Source organism: Pleurodeles waltl, chromosome 1_1 (assembly GCF_031143425.1).
Source record: "Pleurodeles waltl isolate 20211129_DDA chromosome 1_1, aPleWal1.hap1.20221129, whole genome shotgun sequence".
Lineage (NCBI taxonomy): Eukaryota > Metazoa > Chordata > Amphibia > Caudata > Salamandridae > Pleurodeles > Pleurodeles waltl.
Window position 1 is genome coordinate 978,966,757 of NC_090436.1, and position 25,439 is coordinate 978,992,195.

Below are 25,439 nucleotides of genomic sequence, written 5' to 3' on the forward strand. Positions count from 1 at the left end.
TAATAAATGCATTTAATTTTTTTTTAATGGGGAAAAAGGGCTGCAGAAGAAGGCTTGTGATTTTTCCCTCAAAATGGCAGCAACAAAGGGTTTGAGGTGCTAAAATTCCCATCTTCCCATCTTTCCGGAACAGGCAGACTTGAATTCGAAACACAATTCTGGCATTTTACTGGGACATACCCCATTTTTACTATTTTTTGTGCTTTTAGCCTCCTTCCAGTTAGTGGCAGAAATGGGTATGAAACCAATGCTGGATCCCAGAGAGCTGAACATTTCTGAAAAGTAGACAAAATTCTGAATTCAGCAAGGGGTCATTTGTGTAGATCCTACAAGGTTTTCCTACAGAAAATAACAGCTAAAATTAAATGAATATTGAAATTGAGGTGAAAAACCGACCATTTCTCTCCACGTTTTACTTTGTAACTTTTTCCTGCCATTTTAGATTTTCAAAAGCAATATACTGTTACATCTGCTGGACTCTTCTGGTTGCAGGGATATATTGGGCTTGTAGTTTCATCAAGATCCCTAGGTACCCAGAGCCAATAAAGGAGCTGCACCTTGCAGTGGGTTTTCATTCTAAACCAGGAATGTAGTAATTCATTTGATGAAATATAAAGAGTGAAAAATCGGTATCAAGGAAATTTTTGTTTTTCCAAAATGGGCACAAGATAAGGTGTTGAGAAGCAGTGGTTGTTTGCACATCTACGAATTCTGGGGGGCCCTATACTAGCATGTGAATTACAGGGCATTTCTCGAAAAGACGTCTTTTTATCACACTGTCTTTCACTTGGAAGGAAACAATTTAGAGAAAGACAAGGGACAATAAAACTTGTTCTGCTATTCTGTGTTCCCCCAAGTCTCCCGATAAAAATGGTACCCCACTTACATGGGTAGGCCTAATGCCTATGACAAGAAACGCAACATCGGCACATCACATTTTTACATTGAAATGCGATGTATTTTTTGGAAAGTGCTTAGCTGTGGGTTTTGGCCTCTAGCTCAGCTGGCACCTAGGGAAACCTACCAAACCTGTGCATTTTTTTAAACTAGACACCTAGGGGAATCCAAGAAGGGATGACTTGTGGGGCTCTCATCAGGTTCTGTTACCCGGAATCCTTTGCAAACCTCAAAATTTGGCAAAACAAATACTTTTTCCTCATATTTCGGTGACAGAAAGTTCTGGAATCTGAGAGGAGCCACAAATTTCTTCCTACCGAGTGTTCACCCAAGTCTCCCTATAAAAATGGTACCACACTTGTGTGGGTAGGCCTAATTCCCGCAATAGGAAATGCCCCAAAACACAATGTGGCCACATTACACTTTTCCAAAGAAAATGGAGCTGTTTTTTGCAAAGTGCCTAGCTGTGGAGCTAGCTCAGCTGGCACCTAGAGACACCTACCAAACCTGTGCATTTTTGAAAACTAGACATCTAGGGGAATGCAAGATGAGGTGACTTGTGGGGCTCTCACCAGGTTCTGTTACCCAGAATCCTTTGTAAACCTCAAAATTTGGCCAAAAAAACCACTTTTTCCTCACATTTCGGGGACAGAAAGTTCTGGAATCTGAGAGGATCCACAAATTTCCTGATAAAAATTATACCTCATTTGTGTTGGTGGCCCAGGTGCGTGCAACAGAAAAAGACCTAAAACCTGAAGAGATTGAGGGGATAGCACAGCGAATTGATAAACACATATTTTACTTTTATACATCTTTAGGCTGACTCTGCTTTGGGGACCCACACAACTGAGGTATCATTTTACTTGGGAGGTTGAGGGGAATGCTGGGTAGTAGAGACTTTGTGCCAGACCAGTGATCCTACATAGAAAAGTGAGGAAAATATGCTTTTTAAGCGAATTTTGAGGTTTGCAGAGGAGTCTGGGTAAGAAAATTTTAGGGGATCCACACAAGCCCCACCTCCCTGGACTCCTTGGGGTGTCTAGTTTTAAAACATGTCTGAGTTTGGTAGGTTTCCTTAGATGAAGGCCGCACCTGGGACCAAAAATGTAGATCCCCCCCAAACAAAGGTAGTTTTATAATAGATCATTTTGATGTGTCCACGTACTTCTGTGATGTTCCAAACACTAAAATTGTGAAAAGAAATGCACTTAGGTTATGTTAAAAAGATCCCTCACCCACCAACCAAGTTGGTGGCATGCTTCATCATCTGGGTCCCACCCGAGACACCAAGCGTGTCACGGGCGTGCTGCGACGCCTGATTACAGCAGAGCAGGTTTTGTCATTTTTACCACACATACTGGTTGGATTTGGCACGAGGGTGAGTGATGATTCAGTAGCTCAAATTTTATTAACAAGAGAGTTCACAAAAATGAAATGCACTGTTAATAACAGAAAGGACAAAAAACTGAACCAATTACTCACAGCTCGCGAGCTGTAAAGCCGTGACAAGGCAACAACCGCATTACAGTCCATTCACACACCTTTCCTGTATGACATGCACAAGACCATTCACGCCGCCAGCCACGGGCCCAGCACATTACAACACTTGCATCGACAGACAGCACCAGTCGAAGGCCCATCACTTTCATACGCCCACATGCCTGATACAGCAATCACACCAGCTGATGGGAGAGTGTGGATTGGCATTTGGCTGGCACCACCAGCCAAGTGCCACTCCACACACACTGCCAGCCACGCGCCACTCCACACACAACGCCAGTCAAGTGCCACTCCACACACACCGCCAGCCAAGTGTCACTCCACACACACCGCCATCCAAGCGCCACACCACACACACCTCCAGCCAAGCGCCACTCCACACACAGCCAGCAGAGTGCCACTCCACACACACCGCCAGCAGAGCGCCACCCACACACACCGTCAGCCAAGCGCCACTCCACACACACCGCCAGCCAAGCGCCACTTCACACACACCGCCAGCCAATCGCCACTCCATGTACAACGGCATCACTTTTTTTTGTTTTTAAACAACAAAGAAACCACTAACTAATTATAAATACGTTCAAAACTACAAACACAAAAGCTATAACTGAATACATGATAGTAATACCAACAGTGAAACTGAACGTGTGAAAATATAAAACTGCAGTTCACGCTCACGGTAGTTCCCAGTAATTCTTCTGTGTGTGGTAACTCCTGAAACAGCCTGCCACACACAGCCCAGGCTTTGAAGAACAGTCCGGGCAGTACATCCGGCTTTCCCTCCAGATACCTCTTCGGGCACAGACTCTACATTTCTTAGCGGGAAAGTCATTTTTTGGGAATGGGAGTAATCTCATCAGGAAAGTGGCGATCTTTCAATCTAGCCACATCCTCCACAACTGCTACTCTAGGAACTCTTTCATGATCCACCATAACAAGGCTCTCTATCACTGACTCCTGAAATTTAACAAATTACATCCTTGACTCAGGGGAACAATCCTTAAATACAATAAAAGCATTAAAAGTTGCTAGATTAAACAAATGAATAGCCAACTTTTTATACCACACATAAGACAGCAGTGTAGGGTTCCAACCTCTGATCTACTCTATATATCAACACCACCCATGTGCTTATTGTAATCTAAAATGCACACAGGTTTGCGCACTTCAACAACTTGACCCCAAACAGCCACATGTGAAGTACTCTCATCATGGATGGTAGTTAGCATGTACACATCCCTCATGTCTACAAATTTCAGAGCTAGCAGCTCATCATTCTGCAAGGCATTGCACTGTCCCCTCTCAAGTTTTTTACAGACAAGATCCCTTGGATAGCCTTTCCAGTTAGAGCGGATTGCGCCACAAGCAACAGTGTCCACTCTGAACTTTTCCTTGAACAACTGAACTCCAGTGTAGAACTTATCTACATACAAATGGTGACCTTTGTTAAACAGTCGTCTACCAAGTTCCCACCCAATTTTCTCACTAACTCCAAAAGTGGGCGGACAACCAGGGGGGCCAATACTGGAATCCCTACCAGTGTAGACTCAGAAATTATAAATATATCCTGTACTACTTTCAGACAGCATATACAATTTAATTCCATACCGTGTCCTCTTGCTAGGAATGTACTGCCTAAAAACCAAACAACCCTAGAACAGGACCAAAGACTCATCCACACATATTTCTTTGCCTGGCACATAGACCTCTGAAAACCGATCTACAAAATGATCAAGGACAGGTCTAATCTTAAAAAAGACGGTCACAATCAGGTTGATCTCGTGGCAAGGCTAAAGCATTATCAACAAAATGCAGCATCAGAAGAAGAAGCAAATACCGATTACAAATCATTGTTGCAAGAAATATAGCCGTTGCCATCCAGTGACTAGTAGACCAATAAGAAGCCAGTGACGGCTTCCTTATCAACTCCATCAAAAAAGTCAAACCCAAGAAATGTTTCATCTCTTCCAAATTTGTAGGAATCCAATGGGTACCTCTAGACTGATGCCTAAGTCTGGCAGCGTTGTCCCTCAAATACTGCTCCGCATACAAATTAGTCTGCTCAACAATCTCTTCCAAAAATACATAGTCCATAAACAACTCAATGAAAATTGACAGACAAAAAGGTTTCCGTATTGACTCTATACCCTGGGACACTAGTAAAGGCTGGCAACTGTGGTTGCTCCATGTTTGGGGCAACCCAGGTGTCAGGTCTTCCAATGGGAAGCCTTTCAGCCACTGGCTGCTGCACCATTGGCACCTCCTCGAAAACAGGCCCTTCATCTGCACTGAGAGTGGCTTCCTCATCAGGAGACTCTTCGACAGAAATCTCACTGCCAGAATCTCTCTCTCTTCCTCCTCTGCCTCAGATGCAGAGTCCGTCTCATAATCATGGTCAGAAGATGACTCAAAAAGCATGCCAACATCCTGCTGAACGGTCATTCTGCGGCTAGCCATGATCCTTTCTAAGAAGTGTAACGTGACAAATGCACCAACACTAACCAGCACTGTCTAAAATAAGTAATAAACAATGTGTGGCTTTATCACAAAGAGTTATGTACTCAAAAACGATATCACTCACTTGCCTGAAAAAGCTAGACTCACCAGCAACTAATCTGCACAGACACAGCAATCACCAATGATATCCCACTAAAAAGAAAAAAGAAAAGCATATTAGACATAAGAAAACACATATCATTGTGCACAAATCTAAGGACAATTTCACACACAATCCTGCATTTAGTACACCACCTACAAACATGCCATTCATGCATAACAACAGTACTCTTTTGGAGTGAATTTAGTTACCTAACACATGCAACTACGCAAACCGCAGGTCAACCACTGCCAAAGCAAGCCACAGCAAAGGAATCAAAAGCTTTGAACTAGAACAAAAAAGAGAAATAAACTGGTATAATCACCAATACTTCACCAGTTGAGAAACACCCCGCCACCAAACATTTAGAAATTGTCCCTGGTGTCTAGTGGTCTCTGGGGTTGATGGGCCTAAAAAAACAAAACTAGGCTGATCTGGCCCGAAGGGGGCAGATATGGCCACAAGTACTGTGCTGAATTTTTTTCCCAAGTGGCCACCCTCCACAAAAAGCACACACACAAGATCCCTGGTGTGAAGTGGATTCTGCCCCCCTGGGGGCAGATGGGCCTAAAAAAAAAAAAAATTGTAAAGGTCGATCTGCCCAAAAGTGTTCCTCTCCTTTTGGGGGGGGGCGACTCTTACCCAATGGGCCGCCCCACCTACACACAAAAAAAACCCACAACATCCCTGATGCCATTGTGGCTTCTACCCCCTGGAGGCAGATAGACTTAAAAATAATGAGCTGATCTGCCCCCAAGGAGGGCAGAAACAGTGTAAAATATTATGCCCCCTTGGGGGAGCGGCCCCGCACAAAAAACATACACACACACACAAAGAAAATCCCTGGTGCCTAGTGGATTCTGCCCCAAGGCTAAAAAAGAGGGCGATCTGCCCAAGGTCCCCTCCTACACAAAAAAAAATGCAGAACGTCCCTGGTGCCATTGTGGCTTCTACCCCTCTGGTGGCAGATCGGCTTAAAAAAAATGAGCCAATCTGCCCCAAGGGGGAAGAAATGGTGTAAAATATTATGCCCCCTTGGGGGAGCGGCCCTTGCCCAAGGGGCCACCCCCCTTGCACAAAAAACACACACATCCACACAAACAAAATCCCTGGTAAATAGTGGGCATTTCTGCTGCCCAATCGCAAATGCTAAAAGAGGCATTGAGGGAAAGGAAAACCCTTTCCTTTCCCCCGATGCCTCTTTTGAAGTTATCCCCCCCGGCCAGCAGAGAAACTTACCTTTTCCTCCCTCGACGCGCTGGAAGCAAATGGCTTTCAGCACGTCGGGCGGCCTCTAATGATGTCAGCGCATGATTACTGCACTATACTGACCATGCAACCATCAGCTGCACCATACCGACCAGGCAGACCTGTAGACCTTAGCTATGCCAGGGGACCAAGATTGCTGGATGAACGGGATAGCTTCTCCTGAAATTCCTGGGGTTCTTCCACGCAATAAGGGACATGGTGCCCTCTCGAATGAGGATGTGAGGCTGACCCTGAGGGTTGAGAAGCAAGTCAGGAAAGGGAGGAATCCACACTGGTAAATACACTTAGATCTCCAATAGTGTTGGATACCCCGGTTGAGTCTGCCAATGAGGGGATGATCAGAATGAGGGATGAATGTTGCCTCTGAATGTGTGCAAGGACGCTGGAAATGAAAAGGTATAGGGGAAAGTATAGAGTAGAAGATACTGAGGCCATGAATGAAGAAAAGCATCTGTAGCAAGAGCTAAAGCATCTGGCCTCAAACCGAAGAAAGGGGGGAGTCAGCAGTTGGGTGGGGAAAGCAGAGAGATTTATTGACAAAGAGCTGAATATTGAACAAAGACAAAAAAGAGTACTGAAGGATGAAGTTTCCAGTCACTTGAGTAGTGAATATGTCTGGAAAACCAGTCTGCCACAACTTTCAATTTGCTTGTAAGATGCTCTGCTTTGACAGAGATGTTTTTGTGGAGACAAAATTCCCAGAGACTCTTGGCCAGAAGTGTCAGAGGTTTGGACCTTGTATATACAAGACGGTTTATGTATCCGACAGCTGAAAGATTGTCCATTTGTAAGAGGATATTGCACTTTATTCTGTCCTTTACAAAGGACTGTATTGCAAAACAAATGGCAAGCATTTCCAAGCAGTTGATATGTAAGGAGGACTTATGGAGAGACCAGGTACCTCCAGACAAGAGTTCCGCACACTGTTCGTCGCATACAGTCCTGCTTGCATCTGATGATAATAAACTGCAAAGTTGATAAAGAACTTTAGATTGATGACTGGACAATATTTTTTGTTCTTTCTGAGGGTCAGGAATATGGTGTTGAGGAAACCTGAGGGATCGAATGTAGTTTGATCGATAGCTTGCTTTAAAAGAAGCAATTGCACTTCCTCCTGAACCAGGAGAAACTGTTCCTTGGTAAAATGAAGAGGATGAGGTAGGTAAAGCTGTACAGGAGATTGATATAGCTCTGTGCAATAACCCTGAGTTGACTGAATTACCCAAAGATCTGATGTGAGGGATACACAAGCATCTAGACAAAGAGCCAACCTACCTCCTACGGGAGGAAGGTCAAAATTGAAAATTCTTACCTGCGAACTAATCTCATTTGACTCTGTACCCCTTGCTCCGGAACCCACGAGAACGATGGGGGTAGAAACTGGGCTTGTAGTCTTGATATTCAGCTTGGGAACATTGATTGTAGGAGCCTCTTTGTTGGTATTGACCTTGGAGGTGACACGGCCCGCAAAGAGACTCCTTCCTTTGTGGCCCTGCCAAAACCCAGGAAGAGAAAATCTTCTTTAAAGAAAATTGGCCATTGTCTATAGTAGCGAATGTAGAGACATATTTGCCCATTTCCTTTATAGAGGAATCATCAAACTGAAGACCATTGGCCTGAGAACCCTCCTCTTTAGTTGCAAGGCTACTCAGTTTAGGGTCTATCTTGAGATAAATAAGCATTAACATTGTCCAGCATACAAATGGTGTGCTGTGTCCAATTGGAAAGGCTCTCAGGGGCTCACCCTTCATATTTGCCTCTAGCCAAATCCAAAATCCTGGTCAAGGGTTTTACCAGGTCCAAGATCCTGTGCTGGCAATTATACCGGGCTCTATCAACACCTTTTTAGGGTATTTTTCAAATTTGGTTAAAAAAATAGCAACATATTAGGATCTATGACAGGGCCAGCCACTTTGTTGGGAAGGAAGGGATGAGGACACTCAGTTTTAAGTTTATTCCTGGAAGATTTTCAAGGGTACGTCTTAAATGAAAGGCAGTGTAATCAGAGATATGATCTGAAGGGTATCATACAGTGGAATGATACGATGGTGGATTAAAACAGGATTGAACATAGGTTCCCCCAAGTGATCCACAAAATCACTGGACACTTGATGAGAGACACCCTCAGAAGGAGAAACTTTGCACCTTTTCCCAGGATGCCCATCAGCAGAAACATCAGGGGTGACATCAACAGAAAGCCCAGTGTCATCATCAGTGCCCTGAAAGTTTGTTATAATGAAAGGAGCATAGGGAAACCACGAAAAAGTAACCTCTTGGGGTTACTCTCAGAGGAGCAGCACGTTTCTTTCCTTTTTTATAAGGATTCTCAGAAGGTTTTAGCAACATTTTACAGATAGACACTTTCAAAGATTTAGAAACATCCAACAGAGACAGAAACTGCCTGTTGGACTGAATCTTTAATGAATGGTTTTAAATTATGTTTTTAAATTCTCCTTCATGGTCTGAGATTCCTCATCCTCAGACATTGTAAAGTGATAAAAGGGAAGAAAAACCCACTGAGGGGGAAGAAATAACTAAAAAGCAGCATAAATAGAAAAAATCCCATCTGAGCGAAGGGGTTGAACAGTATGTTGTCCAAGGGAAGAGCAGGGGCGTGTACGGAGGTGTGTCAAGGGCGGGCCTCAGCCGAGAAACCTCCTGGCGTCGGCAGAATTAGAAGAGGAGTAACAGGCTGGGATGATGTGAAATGAGGGAAAGCTCCAGGGAATGAACACAGCAAGCGGGCACAGGTGGGCAACAGGGGAAGCACCCATGGCAAGCCAGGAGATAAACGAGGCTGCGGGAAAACGTCCAAAGCGGCCTTCAGCTCTGAGGAGACCGACACGCTCTGACCGCTGGCAAGGGAGAGCTTTAAACTAACATTCGAAACGGCTGCCACAAGAAGCATGCACTGAAGCAGTATGTCAGCAAAAGCCTCATACATTTATAATATAAACATATACTATAATTGAACAAATAAATAATAAAAATTGTGAGCAAAGTACTTACATTCACTGTGAGGAGCAAGAAAAGAGGGTTTGTTGCTCTCAGTCATGATAATTATTGTAGTGCTCGATATCCTATTGATCTCTGATTGTGATGCAATGTTTGTAGTCCTTTTCCTAGGGGTTTCTGGGTAATGCAGTTTTTTAGGGTCAAGCGTGCAAGCGCTCTGTCCCTGTTGTAATCTCTCTGTGAGCTTTTAACCACTCACATGTCACGCCCATCACTTTCGTTCGTTCGTGGGCTTGCCTTTTAAAATTTGCTTGATTTAATCAGTGAAAGGCATGCATATGTCATGCCTTTTCCAGTGTTTAGCCCTCCTCGAGCGCACCGGTAAACTACTGAAAGCATACAAGGCTTTGTGTTTTCCGCATGATTTCTGGACTACTTTTTATTTTTATTTCATACACAGAGCGATCTCGCTAGGCAGTAGTCGAGCACTTTGCATGACATCGACCCGGTCACAGGGATAATTGCAATTTTGCTGATACGTTTGACTGCGAGCGAACTTCTGTTTACTTTTGTGTGCCGCCTTCATGCTCATGGTGGCCGTCGGCTCGCTTATGTGAAACTATTTAAATTTTCAATTTCAAGTTATTTGGCAAGAAAAGTTTGGTTAGGAGTTTACAACGCTAATAGCTCTAACTCGAGCAAATACAAGACGCACTGCATTGCAAATGCCTGTTCTTCTTGGCTGTCATATCATAAATGCATGAAAAGTTCTAGTATACTATGAGTCTTGTACTAAAATTGCTACCCTTTAGAATGCACATGTCCTCCTTGACACAATAGGGATGTGTGCTATGAAAGGGAGGGGAAACAGAAGTCAAAATCGTTGGTAATTCTACAAAAGCGATTTACTAAAGCCTAGGAGGGATAGGGACGTGATGTGAGTGATAAAAGTTTTTGTCTGAGGAAGGTGTTCGGACTTTTAATTCCAGCAAAGTTACGATTGACCACAGATGCCTCTAGTGTTAAAACGCACACGAGTGCGGTACTAGGGAACTGCGACAAAAAAGCCATGATTTATGAGAAGCCAATTCCCAGGAGCGATACTCCAATAAAGCCAAAGGGGCCGTCAGAAGTGGGAAGAGTGAGACTGCCCTTGATTCCAGGGTGTAGGACTCACAACCAGAGCTAAAGCCTTTAGGATTCTGCAACCCAGACACTTATTAATTATGTGAAACCAGTGTCACTTACATTACCAAGAGGAACCTGGCTGCAATTTAAGGTGGCCCAGCTGGATCTGGCGAGTATTTGCTGTGGGAGTGAGATCAGATTAGCACACGTGGTGATGGGCGGGACTTGACCTGCACGAGTGTGTGGGTGTGGGGGGTAAAGAGGGTCTGATGCTGAGGGTTAGCCCCTCCCCGCCATCCTCTTCTCCTGCGGGGAGAATCCGTTGGTCACCAGAGGTAAAGGCTTTAGGACCGCAGCGCATCCGCCGCTTCCTGGGGTGGATGTAGAAACTGGGAGGAGAGTGTGCTGGGGAAACGGCAGGAGGAGGGTAGTGTGAGGAGGAGGAGGGAAGCGATGCTAAATCAAGGGTATAGCTGACGGAGAGAGAGGGCGAGGAATCGTGTGCGGGGAGCGGGAGGTGCACTGTGTGTGTGTATGTGTGTGCACGTGTGCCTGTATGAGTGTGTGCGTGTGTGTGAGCGCCTGAAGGTGGGGGCGCCAGGTATCTCCTGACCGAGCACCTTCCTTCTTCACACCTAGAGCCCGGCATCACCCCTGAACACCGGCCAGATGAACATGTCAGGGCTCACTTTGCAAGAATACGAATTTGAGAAGCAGTTCAACGAGAATGAAGCCATCCAATGGATGCAGGAGAACTGGTAGGTGCGGGCTCGGGTGGGGTGGGCAAGGTGTGGGGGCTTAGGGCTGTGGGCTCGGCTAAAGGCTGCATGTGCGTCGGTGCCAAGCTGCATCAATGCGGGAGAAGCTATTTCCAGACGGTGTCATGGAAAAGAATGAATGAAAGAATTAGAAATGGCAACGTCCGTCTGGGGAGCAGGTCGGTGAGGCGACGTCGGGTGGGGTGGGGGTGTGCTCGAGGGGTCCCCATGTGTTGCCTTGAGGACAGTGCCCTTCCTTTGCAGGGCCTGCTGTGGAGGTTGGCGACTACAGCCCAGGAGCAGCGCTGCATTGATAGCCACACGCCCAAGTGGCCTGCCTTCTCCCTGGAGCTGCCTCGTGTTGGTACAGTGCGTGCCCGCTTGGCCGTGCCCGGCGCTGGCACGCACTAACACCGACCCTCAGCATCTCGCGTCACATCTGCTCAGCCATTCATGGCTAGTGCTGAATGAGCCAGCTCCCTTTCTCCCGAGCTCTCTTGCAGGGAGTTCCACGCAGTGCACATTGCCGCATGCACGCCTTGCTTTCCAGACACCATCCTCTCTGCCTCTCACGCTGCTCCGTAATCGTTGATTTGTCTCTACCTCTCTTGCTTGCCCCTTTAAGACCTTTTACCACTCCTTACTTCATCTACTATATCGGCTTTTGTCCTTTCCAACGACCCGTCCTTTTCTGCACCTTTCCCCCAATGCTTCTGTCGTTTATCCTGCTTCTTCCCCTCATTCATTTCTGCCACTGGATTTACTTACACCTTCCCTTGTCTCCACCCGCTTCCTTACCCTCTCCTGACCCATCTTCTCGTGTCCCCAGCCCCGTCCTCAGTCAACATAGTTGTCTCCCTGCCTCTCCTGCCCATCCCTTCTCTCGTAGCTTCACCCCTAAGCACGCTCTCTCCCCTGCCTCTAATTACTCATGGTCTACCTCTGCCCCCACTCTCACTGTCCGAGTTTCCTCCGTGCTCCCTCACGCATACATGTTTATCTCATAGCCTTTGCCTCTTTGTCTGAAATCGCTGAAGCCATACCCTTTTCTTTAATGCTTGTAGGCACGTGCCCCCCCCTCCCCCCAATGTATCTCGATCCGCGCCAACACTCCTTGCCAGTGTCGACTGGGCGCTTTCTGCTTCCAGTGACATCAAATGTCTCTAGCACAGTGTCCTTACTGATTGTATTTTGCAGCCTTCCTTTCCATCCCCAATAATGAATATTACTGGAAAGCAGCTTACAACTCGCCTCCAGACTGCTCTCTTCTCCGAACTACTAGGAAGGACGAGACCAGGCAAAATGTTTTACAGACCGCTCACCTTTTATGTGTAAAGGCAACACTGACTTAAGTGAGCCCATGGTACAAGGGTGATCCGCTGATTAACACGATAATTTACACCTAACGAATGCTCGTATGCAGCACTTGTATCAATTTCGTGATATGAGAGGTCATTTCTTTAATTTCAAGGTCACGTAAGGTCAAGTTCAAGGTCAGTAAGGTCAAGCTCAAGGTCAGAGAGATTTGTAGCTAACCTATACCCTCTTCCGATCTCAAGAACTCTTCCCAGACTTAATGGCGCCCGGTTTTGTGTGCCTGTGTTCCTCTTTTGATATTTTATTAATAATAAGTTGACAAAATCCTGCTTGGCTGACTGCATACAATTCTAGTTATTTATCCAGAGACAGACCTGTTCTATAGATCAATCCAATGCCTGCAGACAAGACAAGTGGAACCGATGCTCCTTCTGTTTATAGTAATTACCTGACTTGTATTTCCCAGGACGCAGAATCTAGGCACTATTCATCAATGACTACACCCCTCCCTTAGAGGCGTTCAAACCTTTACAATGCTCAGTCCATGCATTGACTAGGAAAAAGCATCAATTTTCTATTGATTTAGTGCCTCAAGTAGAGAAAATAAACCAGTTATAATGATGAGTGAGAAAACGGTCTCCCGTAAACTGATGGTGTATTTTCTAACTTTTATGTATCAAAGCTCGGGGTACTCTTTAAAACAAAACAAAAAAGTTTTATGTTTCTATTGTTTCCTGAAACTTGAAGACTTTTCTTCAATCTGGCAGAAGAGGATGTGTTGTACCAATTAATCAGTGGTGATTTTCAACAAAATTCTGTAGAATGTGCTCCTAGACCACATCGAAATATCACTTTTTTTTTATTCACATGTATTTTTAATAGTCAGTTGTGGTTCTTGTGACTGATGTCGAGTGAGAGCGGGAGAATACGAGGCCTGCTATTCGTTGTAATTCTGTGAAGGCATGTTTCTCTGGTTCACACCCACAGGCGAGAGATTATGTGGGAAGCCGCAGAACTGGCTCCCTCACCCTTCTTATGCCTCAAGCTACTAATCAGGCGGGACTACTGATCCACACCTCTCGCTGAGTTCAGCCCTTCACCTCTGAAGTGGTGGTGAAAGTGTGCCACGTAGGGCCGTGCTTTGATGCCTGTTTATTCTGGGAGGGTTAAGCACTTGTCCTCAGTTGTCTGCTCTGAGACCACCAAAACATTTACAAAGGTCACCAAAATTAGGCAGGCTTTTGAAAGTTCAAAGGAGTTCAGTGATTTAGTAAATGTGCAAGGTTTTGCAGCAAAAGAGAAAAAACTAATTGCATTGGTGGATTGATTGACGGGCTGGTTTCGTCACATTTCTTATGTCCTACATCTATAAGGAATATTATAATAATATCTGTTATGAATGCACTCTGTCTCAGCAGTCTACGAAGAAAGAATTACCCAAGCCCTGTTAAACAGCCAAGAAGGTAGCTACTGATTCTTAAATGTACAGATGCTTTATATTGTTGTAATTCCCTTACGCTATCCTGACCGCTCTATTTATCAGAGACCCTATGGAGGGGTCTCCATGCAGACACACATGTGTTTGACAGTTTTGCCCACATGTAAGCTTACATCAAAGCACCCTGAATCTCACCCTTTGCCTGTGCCCCATTCCATCTGCAAAATTTTACTCCATTTTCTCCGGGTTCAGGCGTGTCTAGATCTAAGCCATCCCTCAGGCCATTCCCATAAGAAATCTGGTTATTATATTTAACTCCTAGAGGATAATTTGGTAGGAGATGCCAAGTGTTTTTGCATTGTATGAAAGTTGCCCATTCCTTCCACTGTATTAGACTCTTGAAGTGTTTTAAATACCGTTTATTGAAGAATAGTGTATGTTCTGAACCCTGAGGAGCCACACAGGACACTGTCCAGACTTTGATGAGTAAGTAAATCTTTATTGGAAGATTGATTAAAATCATGGCAAAAGCTTATTGCCAATTCCTAAAAATGTATGTCATACAAAAGACACAAACGTTAAAATAATTTCGAGTTTAAAGTGCAATACAAAATACTTCAAACAGAAATATATAAAAGGAAACGGGGGCAGATATTTGTAAAGCACCTATGTACCTTCAGTAGCAAGTAAGCCTTAAGGAACAAGGAAAGAATAACAAGTGTACATTAAAAATGCCTAACAATCTTCTATATCAATTGATCGATTAAAATACATCTTACAGAGTGAAAAGCAAACATTTCATAAGGTGATAAAATACTGGCCAACACAAAGTAGTCAATCAGCCTCATCTTAGCAAAGTCATTGAAAGTCTTCTTAAAAGACATAGGATGCTACGCGCCGTAAGGGGTAACAATAGGTAGAGCCAACTCTTGCAATGTGGTTGAGTGCCTTCAGCAGTAATTCACCTAATCAAGCAAGAAAGACATTTATTTGTGAAAAAGATGCTTAACAATCATCTGTATCCAGATGATCCATTAAAATACACCTTACAAAGTGAGTATCAAAAAATGTCATCAGCTGGTAAAAAACAGCCACCACAAAATGGTTAAAATTCATTTTAAACTAGTTAATAGTTGTCTTAATAAATCGTGCCTTAAAAAAGCTGGCTGAAATCCAGCCTCTCCATTATAAATACTCCCCATTTGTGTAGCCTATTGTACAAAACTGTGGCCCCACACAACGAAAAGCCTACGTTGTCCCTGTATTTGCGATACAATTGTGCATGTGCTCAGTGTAGCTCGATTTTAGAATAGGATTCAGAGCAGGGCTCTGTCCTAGCCCATTTTTACTGTTATCCATATTAATTAGACATTTTGATACATTTTGGAAAGTCTACTGCAAAAAATGCCTATCGTCGCTACTATTCTTGTAAGAAGGAATGAGGCAGCACCTCTAAATAATGAGTTAACTTTAGCACATTTTTCTGTGTCAAGGTGTATTCAGGTAAAGTATGATAGCGTAGTAATACCAGTCCCCTCCCTTCATGATTCACTTCACTTTTAAAGCAGCCAAGCCCTTCTGACTGTTAAACATTACCCGAATCTCTTTCGGAAGCATAGGTCAATATGTAGCAGTATGCAAACCAGGAAATAGAAGATAATTTAATTTACCTTTCACACACTTCCATGATAATGCCTAACCTTTACATGAAAATTAGTATTCATCATTTGCTCCTGCTAGTGCTTGTTGGTGGGCTTTGTGGTTCCACGATGAAGCCTTAATATTATCATTTTTTGTACAGTTGCAAAATTAACATTGACGTAATTAAGCAAAAACATACAGGCCCTCATTCCAAGGGCAACGGAAGCACCGCCAACAGGCTGGCGGTGCTTCCAGGGCCATTCTGACCGCAGCGGTAAAGCCGCGGTCAGAAAAGGGGATCCGGCGGTTTCCCGCCGGATTTCCCCTGGCCCGGAGAATCCTCCATGGCGGCGCTGCATGCAGCGCCGCCATGGGGATTCCGACCCCCTTCCCGCCAGCCTGTTTCTGGCGGTTTACATCGCCAGAACCAGGATGGCGGGAACGGGTGTCGTGGGGCCCCTGGGGGCCCCTGCACTGCCCATGCCACTGGCATGGGCAGTGCAGGGGCCCCCTAACAGGGCCCCATTACGATTTTCACTGTCTGCTTTGCAGACAGTGAAAATCGCGACGGGTGCTACTGCACCCGTCGCACCCCTGCAACTCCGCCGGCTCCATTCGGAGCCGGCTTCATTGTTGCAGGGTCTTTCCCGCTGGGCCGGCGGGCGCCCTTTTGGCGGTCGCCCGCCGGCCCAGCGGGAAAGTCGAAATGACCCCCGCGGTCTTTTGACAGCGGTGCGGTCTTTCGACGGGGGTACTTTGGCGGGCGGCCTCCGCCGCCCGCCAAAGTTAGAATGACCCCCACAATGCCCTTCACCATTTAAAATGGAAATGTTAAACCATTTTATTTAAACAACCTCTTTACACTGCACAAGCCAGTGCTGAGCATAAATTGTGGCCCAGCTCTGACAATCTAGTTTTACTGGCTAGTTGCTACTGAAACTCTTAACGCTCATTGCGGTCCTGTTTGGTCAAAGAAGCAAGTAACCCATCACAGGTGTCTGCCTTCAGTAAGTCCCCACCCATTCCACTATGGTAGATGTGGTCCATGCATTTTTTTCATTTCTTTATCCAGTCTTCATTTAATCAGTGAACACGGATCCGTTTTTAATGAGTAGATTTTTTAAGTAAACTGAGAGTACCGTTTAGTTTTCACTGAAGAACTCTCCATATACCTTAACTTATTGTTTTCCTTAACCCCTTCGCTGCCAGGCCTTTTCCTCCCCTCCGGTGCCAGGCCTTTTTTTGGCTATTTGGGTCAGTTCGCGCTTAGGCCTCATATCTTTTTGTCCACATAAGCTACCCACGCCAAATTTGCGTCCTTTTTTTCCAACATTCTAGGGATTCTAGAGGTACCCAGAGTCTGTGAATTCCCCTGAAGGAGACCAATAAATTAGCCAAAATATAGCAAAAATATTGTTAAAAAAAATAGGGAAAAAAGGGTTGCAGAAGAAGGCTTGTGTTTTTTTCCCTCTGAAAATGGCATTTCTGGTGCTAAAATCACCATCTTCTGAGCTTTTAGGAACAGGCAGACTTGAATCAGAAACCCACATTTTTCAACACAATTTTGGCATTTTACTGGGACATACCCCATTTTTACTATATTTTGTGCTTTTAGCCTCCTTCCAGTTAGTGACAGAAATGGATGTGAGACCAATGCTGGATCCCAGAACGCAAAACATTTCTGAAAAGTAGACAAAATTCTGAATTTAGCAAGGGGTAATTTGTGTAGATCCTACAAGGTTTTCCTACCGAAAATAACAGCTGAAATAAAAAAAAAAATTGAAATTGAGGTGAAACAAACAGCCAGTTTGTGGGGATATATAGGCCTTGTAGGTTTATCAAGAACCCTAGGTCCCCAGAGCCAATAAATGAGCTGTACCTTGTAATGGGTTTTCACTGTATACCGGGTATACAGCAATTCATTTGCTGAAATATAAAGAGTGAAAAATAGATATCAAGGAAACCTTTGTATTTCCAAAATGGGCACCAGATAAGGTCTTGAGAAGCAGTGGTTATTTGCACATCTCTGAATTCCGGGGTGCCCATGCTAGCATGTGAATTACAGGGCATTTCTCAAATAGACGTCTTTTTTACACAGTCTTACATTTGGAACGAAACAATGTAGAGAAAGACAAGGGGCTTTAACACTTGTTTTGCTATTCTGTGTTCCCCCAAGTCTCCTGATAAAAATGGTACCTCAGTTGCGTGGCTAAGCCTAATGCCTGCGACAAGAAACGCAACATGGACACCTCACATTTTTACATTGAAAACTGACGTGTTTTTTGGAAAGTGACTAGCTGTGGATTTTGATCTCCTATCAAACCTGTGCATTTTTTTAAACTAGACACCCAGGGGAATCCAGGATGGGGTGACTTGTGGTGCTCTCACCAGGTTCTGTTACCCAGAATCCTTTGCAAACCTCAAAATGTGGCCAAAAAACATTTTTTCCTCACATTTCAGTGACAGTTCTGGAATCTGAGAGGAGCCACAAATTTCCTTCCACCTAGCATTCCACTTGTGAGGGCAGGCCTAGTGCCGCGACAGGAAATGCACCAAAACACGACATGGACACATCACATTTTCCCAAAGAAAACAGAGCTGTTTTTTGCAAAGTGCCTAGCTGTGGATTTTGGCCTCTAGCTCAGCCGGCACCTAGGGAAACCTACCAAACCTATACAGTTTTGAAAACTAGACACCTAGGGGAATCCAAGATAGGGTGACTTGTGGGGCTATCACAAGGTTCTGTTACCCATAATCCTTTGCAAACCTCAAAATTTGGCCAAAAAATGCTTTTTCCTCACATTTCGGTGAGAGAAAGTTCTGGAATCTGAGAGCAGCCACAAATATCCTTCCACCCAGCGTTTCCCCTAAGTCTCCCGATAAAAATGGTACCTCACTTGTGTGGGTAGACCTAGTGCCCACGAAAGGAAATGCCCCAAAACACTATCTGGGCACATAAAAATTATCAAATACAAAACTACCTGTTTTTGCAAGGGGGGGGGGCACCTGCGTGTTTGGTTCTGGGCTCAGCAGCCATATAGGGAAACCTACCAAACCCAAACATTTCTGAAAACTAGACACCGAGTGAGTCCAGGGAGGTGTGACTTGTGTGTTTTTTTTTTTTCTGTGTGAGATCACAGCACCAGGACAAATTTCCTACCACTCAAAGTTCCCCTCTGTCTCACGATAAAAATGATACCTCACTTGCGTAGGTGGGCCAAGTGCCTCTGACAGGGAAGAGACAAAAACATGTCGAAATTGAGGGGGAACCTAAGCGGATGTAAAAGGGCAGTTTGCAAAAAAAGATTTTTAGGCTGACAAGTGGGGCAGAATTTTTATCGGTATAGATGCAACAATGCTGGGTGGTAGGAATTTTGTGGATTCCTGCAGATTCCGGAAGGTTAAATCACAAAAATGTGGGCAAAATGAGTGATTTCCAGCAAAATTGGCGTTTTGCATGGCATTGTGGGTATGAAAATGGTGCAGGGTGCATGTGAAGCACACCACCCTAGACTCACGCAGACGTTTAGTTTTCAGATGTGTCTAGGTCTTGTGGATTTTTCTACATGGCAGCGTCCCAGAGTCCAAAAAGTGCAGCCCTCACCATTCCAAGTGGGACGATTTTGAGTTAGACAAGCTCTCATGGCCAAATGTAAAACCAAAACCCAAAATAATCAAATGTTCTTTTGCTTGCTGTGGGATAACATACTTTAGTGTGCAAGGGAGAGCTGAAAGACTGTTACCCCCTTCAGTTGGGGTGGGGGCATAACCATGCCCATACTGGTTGGTAACCACCATCCCACTTTTTATTTTATTTATTTATTTTTTAATTCCCTCACATCTAGTAGGCTTTCTGCCCCCACGGGGAGTGGATTGGGTGTAATTGCCCCCATCTGCCCTTTTAAAAAAAACATTTTTTAAGTTCTTGTCTGGAGGGGTTTCTGCCCCACTGGGGGGCAGATGAGCCTTACAAAAATAGCCCAATCTGCCCCTAACGGGGCAGTAACGGACTAAATTAAATGTTCCCCCAAAGGGAGCAACCCTTGCCTAAGGGGTCGCTCCCCTTGCATGAAATTTGCGCAAAAAAAAAAAAGTCCTGGTGTCTAGTGGTTTTTGCCCCCTTGGGGCAGAATAGGCCTAATAAAATTATTGCCCCCTGGGGAGCGACTCTTGCCAAAGGGGTCGCGCCCATTATGCCAGTTTCATTAAAAAAAAATCCCTGGTGTCTAGTGGCTTCTGCCCCCCCCCCCCCCCGGGGCAGATCGGTCTAATCAATATAGGCCGATCTGCCCCCAAGGGGGGCAGAATAGGCCTAGTGAAATTACTGCCCCCTGGGGAGCGACCCTTGCCTAAGGGGTCGCTCCCCTTATGAAACAAAACAAAAACAATCCCTGGTGTCTAGTGCATTCTGCCCCCCTGGGGGCAGATCGGCCTAATCAATATAGGCCGATCTTCCCCTAGGGGGGAAGAAAAGGCCTAATAATAAAATGCCCTCCAGGGGAGTGACCCTTGCCCAAGGGGTTGCTCCCCTTTATATGTAAATAAAAACTCTGTGGTGTCTAGTGGGCATTTCTGCTGCCGGATCGCATTGCAATCGGGCACCAGAAATCCTCCGAATTACATCGAAAGATCGGAGGAGCCTTTCCTTTCTTTCAATGTCCCTCCTCCTGAGTGGAAGAGAAATGCTTAGCATTTCTCTTCCGCTTTTGCGCTGGAAGCATGCTTCTAGCTCGATGTGAGGTGACGTCTGATGAGGTCATCACGCAATGGTGTGCTGACGTCACAGTGGGGGGGTCAGGGTGGAAGAGGAAGCGATTGCCCTTCCATCCCTAACGGGAGGGTGTGGGTGGGAAGCCCACAGGAGGAGCACTAGCGCTCCCCCCATGGGCCCGGTGCAGGACGAGCTGGTCTCGTCCCCGGCACACAGGAACTGTGACCGAGGGCGACACCAGCTCGTCCAATGCACCGTAGGGGTTAAAGCTCTCAAGAGAAGCAAAACCTTGTTAGGCAGTACTGGTTTAAAAAAAAATTGGAATATTGAAAATGCTATTTGGGTTTTTTATGTAGATCACGTGAAATACTGACTCTATTTGGTGAACTCCCCCAAAGTGAACTTAAAACCGAGTCCTGACGTGAGTTACTAACAGACAATTGTAGGCGTGTCCAACATAAGAGCTTATCGTGATTGGAAGGTGATTGCACGCATCATGACCATGTGACTTAAATTGTAAGTTTTACAAAAGTAAGTGCCTGATTAGGACCTTAGTGGATGGGATACTCTGTCACAAACATGACAGATATCCCACCCACCGTTTTACATTTTCCATAGGATGTAATGGAACTTGTAATTCTGCAGACAGGATAGCCGTCACGTTTGTGACGGAGTGTCCCAGCCAAGGTCGTAATCAGGCCCTTAATCTCTATAGTTGCAGGGAAGCACCTGACCCTGCAAATTAGAATCGAATGAAATCTAGGCCATTGAAAAGCAATCAAGCTATTAGTGGATATGCCCATTTTATATTTGAACGGTCGCATTTCTGAGCTTGTGCACGGAACACTGAACACACCATCAGATGACTAGATATAAACACCCAGGAAGCCATCTGTGTAAAAAGGGCAAGGTTGCCACTGTTATGGACAAATATTAAGAAAACGCAACCCACCATTATTAATTACACAACAACCACACCAATGAGGCTCGAAAAAGCTACAGTCAAGATGAAAAGGTGTTGGTAAGCATATTCCAAAACATTTTGTAACAAAATACGTTTGGGACTAGCATACATAACTAGTGGTGCAAATTAATTTTCAAGGACCTTCTCACCAGTGCCTCGCGATTTCCAATGTGGCCAGTAATGCTGTTACCGTTGTAGAGGATGGCCTGCTGCAGTGGGGACATGTCCACACACTGCTTGCAACCATGATTTTCCTTAGACTTCTACCTGCTGTGGGCAGATTCTCCCTGCTTGGCAAGAGCTCTCTCACTTGCACATACTGTGGCCAGTGACTACATGTATGGCCATTCTACCCAGTAGATAGCAGTAAAAAGTATAGTAAAACGTTAGTTTCATTGGTTTGTACAACCCAATCAAAGCACAGACATTGCTACCACCTCACAACAAGCAGGCACATTCATGCTAAATCTCGTCCCCAAACTCCACACCAAAGAAATTCTGCTTACTAACGAGGCTACTGTTTTCCCTCATGTTCATCAAACAATCTGTTACATTTTTTAGAATTTTTTTTCTTTTCTTTTTTTTACTTTAAGCTTGGTTATTGAGAGGATCCTTTCTGTTTAGTTGTCGCACTGTGTTTCAGAATGTGTATGGTTTTGCTCGTTATTTATGCCAGGAAAGGAAATAATGAGCTTTTTAACTGCGTCTTACTTTACAAGCAAAGCAAGGTCTTTTGTGTATTGCGAATTTTTAGTATTCCAACAGCGTAACCGTATGCCAGTTTAGAACTCTCCACCAAAACTTATTTTAAATACGCCTGCGATTGCTTGATCTTTAGTTCTTACATCCAAATACCAATTTCGATGAGAACGTGATCCTGTAATTAAAATGGCTATCGTTTATCTTTCAACTGTGTTGCTTGTTTCGTTTCTTGCCAAACCTGTCTCGGCTACCTGCATGTTTTTCTGGTTCCCGGTACACATTCCACACCCCAGCCTTGTGGGATGGATATCTACGCCCTGCCTGTTAAGGACTCTTCGTTTTTTGATCTGCGGTGGTAGTCGATTTACACCATTCCTATCTTTTTGTGGTTGGCAGTTTCTTTTAACATACCATTTCACTGACTTACTTGTATTGTGTTTTGTTCTCTTTGTATTTCTTCCTCAGGAATGACCCTTTCAGCTGGGGTAATTTAAAGTAACAATACACGTGATAATGATTATACCTTATCTCAATCAAATGGCAGCCATGTAAGCTAATGGTCATTTGAATAAGTTGAAAGAAAGTCTTTCCTTTTAAATCGTAAGGGACCTAAACGTTCTATTAAACCACTGCTCTGGGAATGCCTGTAAGTGCAACACAGTCTATCTTGTGTTTTGTTGCCTGTGCTGACGGTGTGGTGCTATGGAGACATTTCCGAATGTTATGGGTACAACAGCAACACTAGCGTGCCTCTTACACTTAATGAATAACTGCAGGTTGTGTACATGCAATGAATCCTAGAGACCAGTAACAAGCAGTCCAGCCCTAGAAGTTTGCTTCTTCTCTCTATGTCTATTGTAGTTTGAGATTAGAGTGTTGTGAAGTCACTTCACAGTGCTATAGCAACAAAACCAGGAGATAAACTTGGAATGCATCTTGAGAAAATGTATACTTGTAGAGACAGTAATTTGTTTTTATATACATGTGTCGTGGATGGTAGTGGTCAACGTAGTGGTGTTTCAAGAGCACCTTGTTGCTGTCAAGAAAAGTGCCGCCCTTTCATTTGATGGGTAATCTAAAACAGATATAATTGGGTGCAGTGGGCCCACCCACAACCAGGTGCCACTGCATCTCTTGCAATTGTGACAGCTGCGCACCAGAGTAAACGGTTCAACGAAGAAGCCAGTTACAAGGGAAGGCGTGTTGAATTGATTAAACAAATCATTGTATTGTTCAATATTTAGACTAAGCGATCTGGAACCCTCATTACATCTGGTATGGTGATAGGTGGTTTTGTTTGAGCCTTATCCATCAGTTCTTTATGTATCTTCGTTTAGGACGTGGACACACAAAACAGATCTCTAGATTGCGCCAATATTTTCATCACTAAATTACTGAATAGCCCTCCACCTGCTAATCGGAGCACTTTTTTTCCCTATAGTAAATGACGGGCCTTGGGCATCTATAGCAAATATTTTGTATTTCTACCCAACATAAATTATATAGTCAGATTTTTATGCTCAGAAATTTTGGAAATAATTTGCTTGGCATTTTACTAAAATAAGCACAAGTAAAATACTCCTTTTCCGTGTATTAGTCCAGCACTGTTTAGACTGTAAAGGTGGCACATCCCTCAACCCTCTGATATTGTTTAGACTTTAAGTGGGATTCTAAGTCGAGTGGAATTTGGCCTTATAATTCCCTTTACCCTGCTCCTTTGATTACTGAAACTCGGCATTAGTAAATCGGAGAGGCAGACATCCTCACCAATTCAAGTTTTTGGGGGACTACCATGTGGGAATCGGTGTTTGCAAGCTGATTCACGCTAGTTTTTCCTTGGTGTTTAACCCAGAGATTATGGCTGCCAACTTTCAGGTAAACCACCACAACTTGAAATGTGGATTGGGCTAGTAAACTCCTGTCCCTGGTCTCATCGGGATTAATGAGAGCTTTATTAGAACATAACAAGGAAATTCATGTATCCTTACGGGCACACCTGTGGTATGCTTCAAAGTATGATAGTCAAATGATGAGCTGCTTCGTACAAAAGATAAAACGGTTCTCATTCTCAGGAGTAACATAAAAATCAACATTTTATTATGAGTCTAGATCATCCATTTTGACTATTTGTTTTAATCAAATAACGGATTCCTATACATTGGTGTACATGATTTAATTTGGGAGGGATCCCATCAGACGGGCAAGTTATTTAGCAAGCCAATCTTCTTTTCGGTGTAAACAGCGATAAACAATCTAAGACCAAAATTAGTGAAAAAGCAGCTTTATTGTGAACAATTAAATTATACAGAATAAATAATCCCTTCAGGAGACCAGCAGTGGTACAAACGGAGTCCCGTGACACATTGCCAGAACACTCCTAGGAGCAGCCGTGCACTCTAAAAATGTTGTATTTCATGGCCTGATAATTGTTTTATAACAATCTCCTTTTCAGAGGTTAGGAAAAACATGCATTGGTAATTGGGTTAAGAGTAGGTGTCTACGTAACAAGGAGTGTTTAATGTGAGATGGTGATTGCAGGTGGATCCCACCAGCACTCATTTTTGGGCACCAGCAAGTATTTATCCTCATTAGGTTTTGCCACAGAGCAAGAAAGAGAAAAACGAACGGGAAAAAGTAGGAGGAAGACAAAGACTGAAAACAGAGGGAAATGGAGAAGTCTGGGATGAAAAGGTGTGTAGAGTGGCTGGTGGTAGATGAAAAAGGCACAGGGTGGATTCAAAACCATGCAGCCTTGGTATCCAGCATCCTCGATATTCGATAGCTCTAGCTGCTGGCTTCTGAGCAAAACTTTGGGCCTGGCACTTACTCTTTTACAAATTAAGCACGCTAACAACATTTCAATGCCAAAATTGTCACTTAATCTGTATTTGTAAAAATCACTGCATTGGCCCTGCCAACAAAAACAATGACTCCCGGAGATCTGTAAACGTAGTAGTTTAGTTATGATCAAAAACGTTTCTGTGTTTTAATGATTACTTTTTTGGGGTAAAGTTTACCATTTAAGCCTGAGTAACTTAGATGGAATTCACAAAGCCCTGGCTTGTGAAACTTGCACATTGAGCTAGTTCAATTGCTTGGCAATACCTTTCGTGTACTGGGCCCCATATCTGTACCAATGGGCAATTTCAAGGGAGACTAGGTATAAAGTCATACAAGAACACCATTAGAGAGCTTTACAGGAACAAAACAATCTAGTTCTATAGCAGGCAGTAGGGATGCAAACAGGCATTCTATTATTTGATTTCAAGCTGTTGAACGTGCGTGTCCACCAGCCACATTGGAATGTTTGCCAAAGCTGGTATCACAGTAGCACTCAGTACGGCCATCAGCTCTGGTGAAATCTGTGTAGATGAACACTACTGCAAAGTAGGCTTTCGGGGCTCAAGTGCTCCACTGTTGTGCGGGCACCCCCATTAGATTCTGCATAGTTTCTTTTAGATCCCTATGCTTAATTTGCATCACCCTTGGGAGAGATGGGTATACTGTGCAGAACCATGAAGGAGGCACAATGTATGATGCAGATCCCTGGTGGACTTTTC

The 25,439-nt window shown here is 44.3% G+C and overlaps 1 protein-coding gene and 1 long non-coding RNA gene across 3 annotated transcripts in view; one reads left to right on the plus strand and one right to left on the minus strand.

The window, feature by feature from the left end:
- The window catches only part of LOC138290450 (uncharacterized), a 115,767-nt gene that overhangs the window by 84,624 nt on the left and 5,704 nt on the right, over positions 1–25,439 (minus strand). Inside the window, exons 1-2 of one of the 2 annotated variants that reach the window (XR_011202561.1) lie at positions 10,469–10,688; positions 5,005–5,049 (exon numbers count right to left, since the gene is read on the minus strand). This is a non-coding gene — a long non-coding RNA (uncharacterized lncRNA). Of the gene's footprint in view, positions 1–5,004; positions 5,050–10,468; positions 10,689–25,439 lie in introns of those variants that run through there. The other variant, XR_011202560.1, reaches the window with a different exon arrangement.
- The window catches only part of ELOVL6 (ELOVL fatty acid elongase 6), a 192,702-nt gene continuing 178,025 nt past the window's right edge, over positions 10,763–25,439 (plus strand). The window contains exon 1 of the mRNA XM_069230244.1: positions 10,763–11,106. Within this exon, the coding sequence (XP_069086345.1) occupies positions 11,018–11,106 (89 nt within the window). The 5' untranslated portion in view covers positions 10,763–11,017. The remainder of the gene's footprint in view (positions 11,107–25,439) is intronic.